Below are 18164 nucleotides of genomic sequence, written 5' to 3'. Positions count from 1 at the left end.
ACCCTGTGGTAAGTTTTTAAAAATCCCAAGTGCCCTCCTCACAAAGAGGTGTGCAATTGGAGAAGAATCTTTTGTTTTAGTTGAAAATTCTTAAAGACGTATAAGCGATCTTTGTACCATAACGAATCATTTTTCTAGCTAAATGTGTCAGATGTACTGGGATCTTGCTGCAACTTTTGAATGAGTGCCCACACTTCTTCATCATTCTTCTATTCATCCCTTGCTTCATTTATCCAATCTGGCTGGATAATAGAAATGATACAAAACGATGCTTCCTCATCCTCATCCTTTCTTGAGACTGCTTCTGCAACAACATCTAGCTTCCCTTTTTTGTAGATGATTTCAAAGTCATAACCCAACATCTTTGTGACCCATTTTTGTTGCTGTTTTGAAATATTATTTACCCTTATATTCAATTTTTGTAAGTCCTTAATGTGCTCCACCATTGAACCCTTTTGTTTGAGATTTACCAATTGACTAAAGAAGGTGTTGCTTTTCATATCCTCATAATGTGCCATCATTTCCTCCGTAAAAATTGACTAAGTGACAATTTTTTTACGAGAGTAAAGCCATCAATAAAATACAAACTAATTGGGTTCCAAATATAAAGTTGCAATGCGTACCTTTTGTGTGTTTTGCACATTATGGAGATCGAAATATTGCTCCATCTGTAGTATCCATGTTACGAGATCCTTGCCATCAAACTTCCTCATATCGATCTTTGGAACATGGTGGGTCTTCAATCCAATGTTAGAGTCTATGAAATCATGATTAACATTTCTTTTGTTCTCATCATGAGTTTCATCTAATACCTTTTTTCCATTAGGAAGCATTTCTTGTAGCAACCTTGTCAAACCTTCCTTGAAACCTTCCATGTCTGCTTTTAAACCATTCTTAAAATCTTCCATATTATCTTTCATGTCAACCATATTAGCTTTCATGTCATCCATATTAGCTTTCATGCCATTCTTCAATCCTTCCATGTCTGATTTTAAGCTATTCTTCAAACCATCCATCTTAGCTTCCATTTCATTTTTGGTTACTCTTTGTGAGAGCGAAAATTGTTGCACTTGGTCTCGTAATTTTGATATATCATGTTGCATTTCTTCTTCTTCTTCATGCATCATAGTAGAACTTTCAGGTTGCTTACTAGGTGTTTCCATTTTCTTTCTTTGGGGCATCAATTAATGAGTATTATGCTTCACTATGCCCTTTGAATCACTTCAAATTATTTTTTCAAACAAAACTTATGCAAATTTTAAAAAAATACACAATTTTTTTTCTTCTTCTTTGTAGGAGCTCGATATTGAATATGTTGTATCTCTGTAATGGCGGATCTCCAAGGTCTGAAATTTTGTCCTGTGGTAGCCCTCTGAGTCCTCTTTCCAACCCCACAAGTCTGATCGAGATTGGATTCTCCAAGAAAGTGTTATGCCCAATCTCCCACAATGACCTGATTATAGATTGGTTCAGTAGAGCGAACTTGTACGAAGTGCCACGTGTCACTGTTTCGACCTTCGGACCTGAAAACAATACCCAACCAACTACAGTTTGTCCTCTTTCTGTCACTTTTTACGAAATTCAAATCTAATGCTCAAAGAGAAAGTTATGACAATTTTCCCAAGGTCACTTGTTTGAGATGGAATTCGGGAGCCTGCAAAAACCCTAACTTCCTTGGATCATATCTTTGAAAATATAGCGAGACAAGATCTGAAATTCAGACATGATGTTCATCAAGATTTCATCTCAAAAGGTTTTTCAGCTTTTGAAGCTTCGTAGAAAAAAATTATAGCGAAAATGCCACGAGGATTTGTTTGAAGCAGGGAAACCCTAGAATCCAAAGCTCTGATACCAAATGTTATCCAACAGCTCACAAAAAGATAGAAAAGATAGGTCAACGACCTCAAAATCAGCGTCTTTGAGGGGTCAACCTCCTTTACATTACACAAATGAACAATTCTTGGATGATTCAAATGACAAATCCTCCTTTTTATATATTGGAGTCTAAGGGGTCACAATATAATCAGAGCTGACATAACAATAATAATATAAGGGCATAACAATAACAATAGTGGGCTTCTATGGGGCACAATAATAATAATATGGGGACAACATGGGCACAACAATAATAATAAGGGCTACAATGACAATAATAATGGGGGAATACACTAGTATTATAGGGACCTGACATGGACTGTGGCTTGTGGTAAAATTGAATTTTGTGTTGCCTCGGTGGGCCTAGGAATCCTTATTGGTAAATGGCGGGATATATGGTAAAGCCTAGAGGGTGGTGTCTCGGTTTAGGGCTTAGTGATCCCTGGATTGGACAGTGGATTGCGGTAGATATTGAGAGACTAGGAGACAAGAAAATTCCCCACGGTGTAGGTGGAGAAATCCGGTGGCATCCATGCTTGTTTTGGCCTAGTGATCTGGTGGAGATCATGGCAAAGCTTGTTATTACATATTTATTGTGTTGGCCTAGTGATCCAGGAGGGATTACGGTAAAGCTTGGTTTCTATTGATGAGGGTGAGGTGGTTTAGCATTGAGATACCTTGGTTGGTTTTTTTGGTTTGAGTCCCACATTCATGCTCGGAATATGGCACAGGGGTGAATGGTTGAAGAGAGAATTGGCTCCACCATTCTATGGTCGGGTGGAACATGGTAGTCCCATCTCGGGTTGGCTTTTGCATTCATTAATAAGAGGTTCTTTCCTTGATATCTTATGTGTAAATGAGCTAGTGTATATGTGGATCTTATGGCTAATGTATCCTTAATAATTTTGTTATTATGTTGGTTATAAGCATTTTTATGACAATGATGATGTATCACTCTCCTCATGTTTTTATTTGTAAATGAATGAATGATGTATCTATGACCTAATAGATGATAATGCAGCTAATGATATAAGGGAACAATGCTCCTTAGCGATTCTCAGATAAGTATGAGACCCCTATGCTTAGATATGTAGATTACATATTTGTGATGTGTTTCATGAAATGCCTGTCATGGCTAGTGGAGGTCCAGTCAAGCCCTTGTTCAAGTAATTTCATTTGTATCATCATTCCCTTGTTATCTTTTTGTTTTGAAGGTGTCATTTAGTTTTGGGCAGTGACTTAGGCTCTGGGCTTGAAAAAGTGGCTCAAATCTCAGGGATGCTGGCACAACATTGAGCAAAATAGCCCTTGGACGTTGGCACACCATGCTGTGGGAGCGTCCAGAGCCTTCTGGATGCATGGATGCCCATATCATGGGAGCGTCCGGGGGTTAATTAGTCTAAAAACTCAGTGGGACCTAGGGGCTAGTTACCTTAGTGGTTGGTATGGTTCCTGGGAGTCCTGTAGCTAATGTGGGAGGTCTGTATGTTGTGTTTCCATCAATTCCACTTCCTTAAGGTCACATAGGAAGTTGAATCCCATTATAGTAGCCTCTCGTCACATGTTTACCCCAGTTGGCCATTACTTGGGTAGATGTGGGAGGAGGGTATTACATGAGCACCCTTGGTCACAGCTCTAGGCCATATGATTAGACAGGGAGTCCACTCTCTCTCTCTCTCTCTTTTTCTCCTCCTTTGGCTAATAGAGTTCAACTTTGCAACATATGCATATAAATATATTTAGGTTCATCCAGACTCAAGGGTCGAACCCTTAACGCCTTATGGCTTAGCCCGCATAGCTATATATACACACACACACATATATAAACATGCTGTGATATCTCTCTCGAGCTAAGTCACTTGGCATGAGGAAACGAGACACGTAGGACACAAAAACACAAGTATCCGACACGTGACATGACAACCCCCCTAGAACAAGACATAGAGGACACACTATATATTATATATTAAAAAATAAAAAAAAAATTAGTGAATATACATAAAACATGAAATATATAAAACATTTAGATGATGATGATACAAATTCAATACAAAATTAATGCATAAAACCAATATAGCATTGAGGGCAAATTCAATCCATTTCTGAACCAAAAATACATCAACAAAGAGGCCCTAAATGGTGTGTATAGTCCAAAAACTATCATGCTACAACAAATAACTAGTACAATATATCATCAAAATCATTGCCTATATTGGGATCCTCATCATCAACATCACCCTTTAAGTATTAAAATATGATAGAAAAAGCTTAACATGTCAAATCAAGATTTTGTTTGAGTGATGGGTGAATTTTTACTATGATCATGATAGAGGAGTTCAACAATCAATGCCATAATACGTGACAAAATACATTGGAAACGTTGTAATCCCTCTAATCCTGAAATCCTGAAAACTGTTAAGTCTGCTGGATTTTGAGTGGGATATAACATTCTACTTTCTCCATACGAAATCCAATGAGGTTGTAACCATTCTCAAACTTCCCGAGTCATTTCGTGTTAATGATAAAAATTTAAGTAAAATGATGAAAATGATATTTTTTCACAAGACAGGTGTCCAAATTTCAGGACACCAGTAGGGCTCGTGTCTGAATTGAGTCAAACTCGTGTTCGAAGAATAGGACACAAATCAAACTCGTGTCAGACATGCAGGATTCAGGACACATGGGGGGTGGGGGGACGTGTCTGGTGACTTAGCTCCTGAGATTTTAATAGGGCTCGACTAACCCATTCAACACACACACACACATAGTTGTAAGGCTCACAGAGCTATCCCTCCTGAGCTTAGAATGCATGTGCATATTTGGCATTAATGCCATCCCTTCTGAGCTTATAGAGGCTTTAACTGACCTGTTTATATACATATATTTATATAAATGCATGTGTATAATTTTACATATACACAAATGCTATCCTTCATGAGTTGGTAACTGATATCAAGACCTAAAAGCCAACTCTATGAATTTCATAACAAATACGATAGATCTGTCTTTTCATTTATACCGAGGCCCATTAGACATATTTCAAGCTCATAATAGTTCATAAATCTATAGGCCTCTTAGGATAATAATAAACAAAAACAAGCTCATGAAATGCATATAGGGATCCATTCATTGTACTCAGGAATCTTATAGGAAAATTAGCATTCCTTGAGCATACAGGGAATCACATTCCATATTAGATCATGGGCATGACCAACACGTTAAATCAATACCATTACAAGCCTTAAGCCAACACATCAAACATATGCTTAGCAATTAATGTACAAAGGCTTGAGTATACACTTATATGGTAAAATGTGCTCAACAACTTATATTGGGAGTTCAACTCTCTACCCAACCATAGACACACTGCAACCAAGCCTTTCTTGCAATAGTCACCCTCGAGCCAGATTCTAGAGCTTGAGGATGAGTGCTTAAGGGATTAAACCAATTTTGCCAGCTGAAATAGGGACTCTAGAGGACCATCCATCTCCAACCACCATCTACTTCATGCAGTCAATATCTCACAGTTAATCGAAAGGTACACCACCTCCATCCTTCAACTACTCCAATAAGAATCGTGGCTTTTCCATTACAGACTGAAACAAGGAATCCAGAGGTCCACCATCTCCACCCTCTAATCAGAAAGGGAATCCAAAGGCTATACCTCCACCCTGAAATCAACCAGGGAATCCAGAGGCTGCACCTCACCCTCAAATCAACAAGGGAATCTAGAGGCTATACCTCCACCGTCAAATCAACAAGGGAATCCAGAGGCTATAGTATATACCTCCGCCCTCAAATCAACAAGGAAATCCAAAGGCTACACCTCCACCCTCAAATCAGCAAGGGAACCAAGATGCTATACCTCCACCCTCAAATCAGCAAGGGAACCAAGATGCTATACCTCCACCCTCAAATCAACAAGGGAACCGAGAGGCTACACCTTCACCCTCAAGTCACAAGGGAATCCAGAGGCTATAGCTCCATCCCCAAATCAACAAGGGAATCCAAAGCTCACTGTAAAAATCAAGAAAACAAGCAGAGGGGGCTAAAGAACTCCCCTACAACCTTGTGCATGACACCATCTCTTGTCGACTAGACATGTACTAAATTAGGCTATCAGAGAGGATATTTACAGATTGTTTATTCAAGTCACCTAGATCTCGCCCCTGACGAGCCTAAGCTCAAATATATCCTTCTACCTAGAGCACTTTTTGAAGTTGTGTGATGGCCTTATCGTCTACCCTCCTAATAGTAGATATGCATAGAATCATAGACATTGGATGCACTTGCTCAGGATACTTTGGGATAGCTTCGAGTTGGTTCCCATCGACTCCAGATAAAGGCAAATCACCATATACCATGAATTGATAGGAACTGCCAAGTGTGCCACATCAAGAGTCGAACAGAGAGATGCACCTTATTTTTCGGTGTCCCTTGTACTATGAGATCAAAGGGCACTATCACTGCCTCTATAGAGATCTGGGGGCCTCCATCTCTACTTTCTTTTGGTAGCAGGACCAGAGATGCTGAGCTCTCTTCATTAGGGGATTTTCATCTTGGAAATACTGAGGGGGGGAGTGAATCAATATTTCGTTACTTTTAACAACTTTTAGCTTTTTAAACCATTAGATGCAGATAATCAAGAGACGCAGATCTTTATATAAGAAACACATATACAATTTTTCTTTGTAAATGTTTTGTAAGCTTCCTCTTACAAAATAAGCACCAACTTAAACTTTTGTAGGCACCAACCTACAATGGACTTCAATCCCCTAGCTGAGCACCAACTCAAAAAATTCGTTGGCATCAACCTATAGGAGACTCCAATCCCCTAGCTGAGCACCAACTCAGCAAATTCGTAGGCACCAACCTACAATTCTGTCATGCACATAACTGTGTTGATTTTTCATCATCCCTTGGGAACTGGACCCTGGTGTATTTTGGTTCTAATGTCATACCATAAAGCGTTTCAACAGATTTCACAGCATCACTTTCATATCTATATCTGTAATGAACAAATGCAAACCCTCGAGAACCTCCAGTTCTCCTATCTCTTGGAATATAGATATCCTGTTCTTGTATGGTTCGTGATTGGGTCATCCATGGATAGAGATCAGTTCTGCTAACCCCGTGGTACCCGTAAATAGTCGTCACTAGCCTTGACTGTCAAAACTCATAACCCAAATTGATATGAGTGTAGGATGGCTCTCTGGTCTATCCTTCCTTCAATGCAATCTCTTCCTGTCCTTGGATAGGGCTCAGGTCTGGTCACCTTTTGGCACACTTTTTGAGGCTGGTTCAACCTTCCACACAACAAAGATATTCAGCTCTGATATAGCATCTATTGAATCAGCCATAGAAAATGAAATGCTTATACCAGCTGAGGTTTTCATAGTTCTGCAATAATTTAATTAACATATACAGCCTTGTCAACAGATTTATGCTGCCCAGGTGTCCAAGTTACTCCGTGGAAGACAGACCTGTTGTTTGATTAAGTAGTATTCTGTCCTCCTTAGGATTGGCTGCAGTCCTTGCAGTATATTCTCATTATAAGCAATATATACTGTCCCAATAGTTTGAATATGCAGTTGATAGTGAACAAATCTAGTTAATTGAGAAGCTATCTCAGCACTAGTGTCGATATGCTAGTTTGGTTCTAGCTTCTGCAGAAAGGATGATCTCTTGGTCTTTGAATTGCAATAGAGAACCTTGTTTCCATTTGTGCGACCAACTGCAAATACTCCAACAGCATCCAATGCTGAAATAACCTTTGCACTCTCTAATAGAACATCCACAACTGTGGGCCTTACAGCAAGAAGCTTCAACAGCTCTTTCGAAGTAGACTCCTCAACTCGGCCCTCTTTTAAACATATGGTTGCACTGTCCATCTCAACCAGGACTCAGCTTCGTCAAGAATTTCAGGCTTGCTCCAAGGAATGTGGCCAACACTAAAAAATTGGTCTGAAAAACTGTCCCCAAACTGTGCCAAGGAGCCACCTACAGCTCGTGTAGGGGCAGCACTTCCTCTCCTCCACTTAGACTTCTCTTTAACTTTTCTTGGATCTGTTGCCCTCTTACTTCACTATGATCTCCAAGGCAGGACTGAATTGATGGCTTAGCTAATGGCACAAACCTCCCACTATTTATGGGTGTAGTCTTTAGTGCGACTTTTTGCAAGCTTTTCCGGTGGGTTTTTCTGGTCAAATTTCTCTAAAATCCAGCAGCAATTTATTGAAATCGCAAGTTTGATAGGTAATTTCTGCACAATCAAAGCGTCCTAGGGGTTTTTCAGGGTGCTGAATCCAAATATGCAGTTAAAAAACCATTTTAAATAATACAAATCAAGATTTAACCTCAATTTTTTCTGTTGGATTCTGTTACCGGAATCTCCAAAAAGTCGCACTAAAGACAACTCCCTATTTATGTGCATTTTGGATGCTAAGATGGGTGGACTTTAGGGCCAATTTTTGCAATGACTAGAAATATATATGAATGCATTCAAAAATTCATTTCTCCTGAATCGTGAGGATTTAGAAGGCGTGTCACTTACCACTGGAAACTTGAAAGGTCTTGAAATATGCCATTTGATTATGTAACATTCCCTTTCATCTGGATTGCCTTTAACATCAATAACAACCTTTTTCAACACTTCAGCCACATATGTCAGCTTGTGCATGCTATGCCTAGTCCGGGGATGATAAAATTGATTACCTCATACTTGTTTATCCATCAGATCAGAGCAACAAACGATAGACAGAGTTTCGAAGTGCAGAAGGTAGAAGGATGGTGAGACCCTATGTTTCTCCTCAACTTTCCTCTTTAGGAGTCCACCTTATTGCATTAAGAACAATTCAAAGGTACTGATCTGTTCATTTGGCCACACGTTCTCAGAGCATTAGAGAGATCAGCTCCAGATGGATCTAGAGTAGAGCACCTCCCGCCTATCAGCCTATCAGACCACTCTGATGGGTTTAGAGGAGCAACCAAAGATCCATTTGGAGTTTGCTTCTTTCAACCTTGGATGCTAGGAGTATCCCTTGCTCATACATTCCCCTCAAGATCATATAGTCGAGATCCCCGATGGTTCCAGCAGACTTCGACTACGAACCAATGCCTAGTTTTCCCTCCACACTCTCAACCAACATACTTAGGAGACCTTGACAACATCAGCCTCATCTTTTGATCTCTCAATCTCTCACTTTCTCTTTCTTGGCAGGTTTTTGGGTTGGGTTACCCACCTTTCCAGTCATGTACAAACTCACTTAATGTTTTATAGCACCATATCTTTGTCATGGTATTATACATATGTTCTCATGATATACTTATGTAGGTTTCATTCTTCATATATTTTTGGCATTTTCTATGAGATGCACTTGCACTCCCACATTGTATTCATACTAGTTGTACTCTTTAGTCCCATTGATGTACTTTTGTGGACAGTGTGTTGGACATTAATAAAATTATTTTATCTTATCAACTGTGTCTTGTATTTGCTTACTACATGTTGCCACTAAACATTTGGATAGAGGGGAAAAATGAAGTGATCAACTTGATAAAGTTTGTCTTGCAATGTATCCATAACATTATCTCTTGTAGGTTGAATCCCAACATTTACTTGTAAAAAAACCTTGGCATTTATGGTTTCGGTACTAAAAAAGGTAGTGAGGGAACCTCTCAAGTCTTAGTAAAGGAAATATACCTCCCTCCGATTTGATAATAAATGGGACATTGAAAGATGATCCTTTGACTCAATCGCTTGTAACTGACACAATTGACAAATCAACATTGGCTGCAGATTGTTGTGATTTGTCTAAATTTGAAGTTGGTGAGAGCAAACTCTTAAACTAGCGGAGAGAAGTCTTAAGGCTATGCCTCAAATATACCCAACAAGTATAATCAACCCTAATTATATAGTTGTCTTTGAGCTGCATGATATCCTCGAAATATATTGGCATCTTAGAATCAAGGTCTTTAGAGCAATGATCCAAGTGAATTAGATGTATTGTCGATAAATATTGTTTCCATTTGTCTTGTTCAATTGTTGCTTGAAGGGTAGGAGGTGACCAAGGGCATCTAAAAATAACATGAAAATGGGGAGGTGGTCATCAAAGATGCTAATAGGTTGAAGAAATATAGAGGTCTTAGAAAACTATTGTTGTCTTTGCCCATTGGTAGCGCTTGTGGAAGCAGTCTCCTTTGAGCAAAGAGCTAGGACTGGATTCGTACCCCTTCTTGAAGCCGATTCTCTTAAACTTCATACCTTGTGGAGAAAGGAGACCAATGTGAAAATAGAATTGAGGTGCAAGGGATGGGGACCAAACTCTACTTGAATGATGTTTTGGGGGATCATTTGTATGTAGCGAATCATGCTATACAACGTAATCAATTGGATTTGTTTCTTCAAAATCCAACAAGCCTTATGAGAGGCCTAACAAGGCAAGAGCTAGACCAAGATGCAACAATGAAGTGGATTGCCATTGTCACCTAAGCACTCCACCTCTTGCTCTTTAGTGGAATTTCACCACACGAGAGGCTTCCTAGTTTCTCAACTAACGATATTCTAAGTCAATTGGCTCAAGGTGATATTATTGAATGGCTAAGCGAGGTTCTTCTATGGATTAGGGAAAAATTCTCTATGTAAAGGGAACAATGTACCATAAACAAAGCCTTTTAAAAGAATACTTGAGACCTATCGTTTTAAGGTGAAGCTCAATAAAAGATTACCTAAGCATGCAAGCATAAAGAAGTTTTCTTAATGATGAAATCAACATTGGGAGATGGAAAACCTTCAAATAAATCCCAAGTTGAAGCCTTGTTTAAGATTAGGGTTTTATTAGGGCAAAAATTTCCTTGGGATGATGACGCCAACCCTACAAGGGGAAATTTCACCATGAAAAAGGCTAGATTTCGAGTCTATGAGGTCAATCAAGGTGAGATCAAGCCAAAGAAGCTCCATTGTCTTCCTTCAACAAGCCCTAGTTGAATTTAGCCCTTGCCCTATGTAGTGGGTTTGGTCAATTTTTGCTTTAGGGTTTTAGAATCATAGAGAAGTTGATTAATTCTATTAGTCTTCGATTTTTAATCAGTTAAAGAAAACATGAGAGATATTTATGATACTTAAACAATCCACAATGATTCAAATTTCACAACTACTCCTGGTTATTATAACAATAGTCCCAACTTATATCCATGGTAGTCCCACCATCATCTGCAACAACAAATTTGTAAATGATTACAACACAATCAATATCTTAATTAATATTTCTAATTCAAATGACTAACATACAAAATTACTTAGACCTACGAAACAATTTAATTGTGGGTCCTATTAATTCCATCCATTCAACGATGCTCTAACAAAGTTTACTTGAGTCGCCTTCCATTGTGTGCTCGAGCGCTTGACGTGGTCGCTAAATGGGCCTTGGAATTACGATGCATCTAATGTTATCTTATGCAATTTCCACCGTCAACAATAATTCGCTAACCTTTGTTGGGTATGCTGTAGCCTGCTTGGAACTTCCCGCAATCGCCGTTGTTCACAGTATTTTGGCGTATGCACTGCAAGAGAGAGCCGCTGTAAAAAAAAAATCTACGCTCACTACCACCCAAAACTCACACCGTTTTTGAATTGCTATTACCACGATCACTTCATTGATCCGCTCGCAATGTAACTACCACAATCGTCTCCACTGATTTGTAAGATAAACCATCACACTTGCCTCCCCTGTTCCACTCGCAAGGAACTTGTCACAGTGGATGTTTCGTTCTTCAAACCCTTGCACTAGGAATTGCTATCACAACTCATAATAACCCACTGTTTATTCATACTTCTATGTAAATATGTCGCAGGCTAATTCCCAGAATAACTACTTCCTAGTTTTCCATGGATAGATAGATGGGGTGCCTGAGTTTATTCCCACGATCATTCAATTTCCAAATCCCACAGAAGTAACGCATTGCTTGTGGAAAAGAGTCTTTGGTAGCCATCAGGAAAGAGTTGACTTTCACTGCTCTTTGATCAACGAATTACCACAAAGAGACCATGACCTTATGACTAATCAAACCACCATTGCTTCAAATCCTTTTGCCCTGTAATCTAGGACAAATCTGAGCTGCTACAAAGAGAATAATCTGTGCCAAAACATAGTAGAGAAAATAGAAGAGAAATAATTCTATCAACTAGGGTGGAATCTTTCACCATTGAAATTGATAGGGAAAAGGGGTCTTAAAACCCTCAGAGCCTCAGGCTCAAGAAAAACATAGATAAATGATCCAATGCAATTCATGATCCAAATGAATTCAATCCTCTTGAATTTATAGATTTCCTAAAGGGGTTTCTCTTCTTATTAATTGAGTAAAATACACTGCAAACGCCCAATTTGGGTTTCTTTGCCCAGTTGCCCCAAAACTTGCCTAGACATTGGGCATTTTGGTGTTTTTCCTTTTTATCCACGACTATAACCTATGGGGATTGATAGGGTACTTCGTCCTTTGCACAATTAATTTACACCCTAGCCCTAGCGGTTTGTCTTTAGGAGCCTAGGAAAATAGAAAAGGAAGAATACAATAAATTCTTTTATGAGTTTTGACCACCATAAGGATCCCAATGCGTTTACCTACTTGGTTGATGGAGTCTTAGGGGCTAAATTTACAAGATATCAAATCTGTATATGGAATAAAGGGGAAAACCCTAGTTTTCACTTACAAAACCCTATCTTTTTATGAGTGGAGAAATTATCTAGAAGAAAGCTCTCTAGGAGGTCTTCTAGGGAATTCAAGAAAAATAGATTCAACTTGCAATAATAAACCAAGATTTTCCAATCTTGTAAAAACATGCATTTAGAAAAACCTTAGCAAACATCTATCTCATGAAAAACCATTAAAGATATGCAATTGTGCTCACAAATTTTCCAAGGAATTGCCTTCTTTCAGCCCCAAAAAACTTTGCCAATACATAAACTAGTCTCCAACAACAATAGCTACACAGAAGATCACATCTCCACAAGTAGCGAATGGCAAAGGAATCGAGCTCTCTCTAAGAGGTCGAAATCCACATGTGACGATGAACAATAACAATGGAGTGATCCTTCTTTAATAGGTCTATCACATCAATTAATCTAATTAAAAGCCCTTAAACAAGTTTGATTTTGAGTAGACATAAAGTAAATAGGTTACAAGCCAACCCAATAGCTCAACAAAATAAAAGATGCCACTATTTACCCACATATGTGAGCCAAAATGGCTCTCTAAGCATGATGTCATGCCCTTTTAGGGCTAATAGGGCTCCAAAAGTGCAACCATCTTTATCAACCACAATTTTAGGGAGTGTCCTCAAATCAAGCCTCAAAACATTTCCATGTGTCCAAAAGCCAATTATGCGTGCCTTGTATCATCACCATGAGTGCCATCTAGACAACATAGTGTACTCTCTCTCTTGCGTTGGAGCAGGTACTACAAGCCATCCCTAATCATCCTAGTCACTAGTGATGATCATCATCGTTTGGGCTCTAGATTAAGGTATGCCCATCAATTAGTGTCAAGGCTAGCTTGGGGGCATGCAAGGTTTGTTGGGTACATCATCAAGAATCCTCAATGCCAAGAAAGATGAGTTGAATGGTCTGGCATCTGATTAGTGCCCCTCCTATAACCCTAAAGCCTTAGAGGAGGTCCCATTGGACTAGGGATAAAGACTAAACTCGTCTGGTAAGGTGAGAGAACAAGTTTACAATCAATATCGATGAATCATCCACATCACCCCTTTATCCATGTTAGAATTTCCATAACATTAAGTAAATGCACTTGATTGCAAAAATGATTAACGTACCTGCTGAGTGGTAGCCCAACTTCTTTCAAGAGGAATGCTAGATGGTGAGAGGTGAATGATCCGTGCAAATGGCAGAGGAATGTGGCATATCATCATCAATGGACAATGTGTACAGTTGCTGGTAGGGTAGTTGTCCAAGATAGGAGAAAAGTTTTCTCCTATAGGGTTACCCATTTTTGTGGGGTAACAAGACTCTCCCAGCCTTAGCACATTTATGTGGAAAAAACTATGCCCATGATATCGAGCCATAAATAGCGGGCATGATACTTGAGTTGAGGAGATACATTACGAAAATGTATCTAATTGCATTGGTGCTCGAGCAATGAGAGGGATTTGCACTCCTTACTATGACGAGGTGAGAAGTCTTGCCTTATTCCAAACCTTGGGCCTGTGGATTGTTCACCCAAATATGTTTTTGTAGTGGTTATCTCAATCTCACTACCTTTGAAGATAAAATAGTAATTCACTAGGGAATTCTTGGGCACATTAAAGACCATAACCTTAGTTTTGCTACTATTCACCACCATATGGTTATGGTCATAGAGTCTAGATGCGGAATCCCTCTAAAGCTTCTCAAGTGAGGAGGCGTGAAGGATCAGAAGGATTGGAATCATTGACAAGTGGAAGATAACCATCTTCCTCATGGTATTGTTCTTTGTGGAAAGACTCAAGTCCTATTTTAGATTAGATAAAGGGGACAACTCTACTTTAATCTTTATGGTGCTTTGAATAAAATTAGAAAATTTATGAGTGCAAAGTTAATTGATGATTAGCTCATAGTCTCATAATAGTAGCTTTAAGAGTCTCAATGATACCGATATCATGTATTGTTTAGAAAAGCAACTCCCTTTGAACATAGTCAAAGGCCTTCTTTAAGTCAGCAAAACAAAAAAAGGGCCTTAAAAGAGCATTGTTTGGCCTTTCTAATGATACCACAAAAGTGAAAGTATGATCAGTGATTTTGTATTATCATTTAAAAATTACTTTCCCTTTTGTTCTGAGGTTCTTCCTCTCCAAGTGATAAAAAAACCACATGCTAAGCACCATTGTGCAGAGTTTGGGAAAGGGGTTTCCAATTATGTGGTTGTCGAGGAGATACATTTTAGAAGAGATTTGTCGAAAATTCATTTGAAATCACTAACACTTGAGTACAGAGAGGGATTTATGTATAATTTGTTGAGATGGGTTGTATAATTTGTTGAGATGGGTTGAGAAGGCCCACATTAGTGCAAACCTCAGGCTGTGGATTGTACACCAACATATGTGTTTGTACTTTGTAGTGGTCACCTCAATCACTTTTCATTGATGAAAGAGTGAATATATGATCAGTAGTTTGGTATTCTCTGTTAAAATCTCTTGTTCCATAGTTTTGAGGTTCCTCCTCTCCAAGTGATCAAAAACCCACATGTTAAGTACTGTGTGGTGTAGAGCTTGGCAAAGACGTGTCCATTCTTGATAGTTCTATAATTTTTAGGATTTGAAGTATTACTTGATTTTGAGATGGGCTGAATGATATGCTAGGATCATGAAGAAGGAAGGGTACATAAGTGAGTGGAAAATGTGTGAGAACACTAGGTAGAAATATTCACCTGAATGGCTACTTATTGGGCTCATGCAGGCTGCTTTTGGGTAGAATACTTCCTTCTTGGAAGAAATGCAACACCTTATAATTTTTCCTTCGCTTAGCTACTGAATAGGTATCAAGTTGTCAAGTATGAATATTTTGTCCCAATAAAGATGTTGAAAGGTTGTGAGGGGTGAATACTTCAAGAATTAAGGCCTTGAAAGGTTGCAAGACCCTTAAGGGGTCCTTCATTCCAGGCTTTGAAACAACAAGGCTTAGGCCCTCAAGGTTTAAACTTTACTTTGTGCTAGGATGTGAAAGGTCCTGTCTGTAGGATGGGTTGTTGGGGTAATGCCAAGCTTTGAAAGGTGTTCTCTTCACAATTTTGGTACCAATAAAATCTTGATTGGAAGTTACTGCTCAATTACATAGGCCTAGTAAGGAAAAATAGATAAGCAAAAAAGGAAGTATCACTCGATTTGAGGATGGGGCGAATGATATGTTGGGACCATGAAGAGGGGATCACGTGCAAACAACATGAGTAAAAAATGAACAATGTAAGTCTAGGGAACAAACATCGTGCTTTAGAATCTAGCTTGACAACCTTCCTTGTCTACTGGTTCCTTGGTTTTCATAATTGAACTGCTCTCTTGATGCTTGCAAGAATAAATTAATGATAAGAGGAGTGATGGGGTGGTATCTGGATGGCAAATTGAGTTGTCACATCATTAAGAGAGGTGATATATAGGATCAAGGAGCTATGATCAATTTAGAGAGCGTGGATGGTCTGGGGAGGAGTGTAGGCCAAAAAGATTTAGGGGAGTGGTTAAGGGAGAAAAGGAGCTCACATCTCCTTGTGGAAAGAAAGCCAAGTTTCTTGCATTGAAGGAAACACCTATGGTCTCTCCTAAGTTCCTAACAGAGAAGAGAGGGTGGGTTGTGGGTGAGGAGTCAGGACAACTGAGATGCTTATGCATATGTTTACACTCTTTATTCTACCAATAGTTCATGGGGAAAATTTAAAACGCTAGGTGAAGAGGTATGAGTGTGGCAATTGATGGTCTAGGGACAGGAATACAGTGTGACCTCCTAAAGCAACTTGGATGGTAGGTCTTATTTGGCTTTGACAACAAGGGAAGAAAACTGGGCAATGTATGAAATTAAATAGGAGAGTCGGAGGGTATAGGCATCAACATACTTAGTTTTGAAGTGGATCGTAGTATGTGAGAAGTCATTTAGGATTGTGGTGATGGTGGGGAAATTGAAGAGGGTAAATGCAATGTATGCATGGCTGGTAATAGAGAGGGGGAAATATGGAATCTCAGATGTGTGGAAGAGGAGCTTGGTTGACTAAGACATAGTCACTACATTAGTGCCCCTACTATGAGGGAAGCAAGTGTACTTGTTGGAGCCCAGCAAGTAGAAGAGACCATTAAGAAGCAAGAGGCCATGAGCATCTTTGAGTAGGTGTCTCCTATAAGCTATGATGGGATGCAAAGATCTATTGACTTTGGCTGAGTTCCCACAAACGAAGACCACCCTTGGATCAGTCATGTATTATCTTGTAGAGCTGCAATATTGTGCAATACAGGAGCAAACTGCAAATATTTTTACCAAGAGTCTTGGTGCATATAAGTTTGTAAAGATTCACATATGACCATCTGGGGAGTAGAGTATATGTAGTATGATGGTCAATGTACTTCATATATTATAGTACTCTTGAGCTAGTGGTCAAATAAAGTGACTTAAGAAATTAATCAAGTCACTTGTTTTTTAGTTACATAATGTTGGCTGCCACGGATGTCCATCTCACTCACCAGACATTTCTTTTTTATTCTAACACACATGGGATAATAACATCAAACATCAATCTTCTCTCTGCAATTTTTTTGTTTCGAGTGTGTGCATATTTTATATTTTTTTTCCCAATGTTTATTGTTGAGTTGTGAATCCCTGAATGTTCTGCTGAATGACAAACATGAAAATACAATGCTGTGATTTATAAATTTTTCTGATGTTTACTGTTTAGTTGTGAAACTCTTAGTACTGTGCTGAATGACGAACATGAAAATAAAAATGCTATGATGCATTAATTTTTTCTTTGTTTCTATGGATAACAGACTGCAATCTTGGCTTTGGATAGTTCTACTTTAGATGTTGACCAAGTTGAGAACCTTATAAAGTTCAGCCCCACTAAAGAAGAAATGGAGATGTTGAAGGTAAAACGTGGTTAATAAACATTTTCTATGTGAGCTTGCCTTTTCTTTTCAGTTATATTTACGCTTCAAATATAGCTTTCATATATCATTTTTAGTTGATACCTTTTAATGCTGTTTTTGTTAACGTGAAGAAGATGCCAGCTTATTTTGGTTCGACAAGGGAATAAACATGCTAGCAATATTGTGTTATATTCAAAAACTTTAATCCATTCACCACAGTGCTTGTCAGCTATATGAATTTTTTATTCCATTTTTTTGTATTTTTCAAACATAAATATTTTTTCTTTCTGCATTGATACACCTGCATTTTAATTGATACAAGGTTCTGTTTTACCACTCTACCCCGCAACAGGCTACTATTTGCAGCAAAATTTCAGTTTGATCCAGGAACCTTTTTAACTATTCCAAGCCAAAGCCAGACTAAGGATAGAAGAACGGGGAGCTGATTCTCCTCATAGATGCAAGAAATTGGAAGATGACATTTTGTCCAATATGGAACGTGATTAAGTACAGGAGCAGAAAATTGTTGGCATTGGAAGCCAGCTAGCTCTGATCAACGAAATCTCTTATACTGCAGAGCTTTAGTTACAATAATTGCTAGCATCTACTCGTTAGTTTCCACTGTTTTTGAGAGTTCTGTATAAATGCTGTCTAAATAGATTATTACATGGGATATCAT

General features: G+C 38.7%; 1 protein-coding gene across 4 annotated transcripts in view; it reads left to right on the top strand.

The window, feature by feature from the left end:
• The window catches only part of LOC149205084 (formin-like protein 3), an 83073-nt gene that overhangs the window by 13549 nt on the left and 51360 nt on the right, over positions 1–18164 (top strand). For all 4 annotated transcript variants that reach the window (XM_089394889.1, XM_089394890.1, XM_089394892.1 and 1 more), the window contains exon 9: positions 17387–17485. In XM_089394889.1, coding sequence (XP_089251015.1) covers positions 17387–17485 — 99 coding nt within the window. The remainder of the gene's footprint in view (positions 1–17386; positions 17486–18164) is intronic.

The sequence above is a fragment of the Pinus tabuliformis genome, chromosome 1_2 (genome assembly GCF_031772625.1).
Source record: "Pinus tabuliformis cultivar Carrire ecotype Pingquan chromosome 1_2, CPIR1, whole genome shotgun sequence".
Classification (NCBI taxonomy): Eukaryota; Viridiplantae; Streptophyta; class Pinopsida; order Pinales; family Pinaceae; genus Pinus; species Pinus tabuliformis.
Note: the sequence above shows the minus strand (reverse complement) of the source record. Positions and strands in the feature narration are given on the sequence as shown.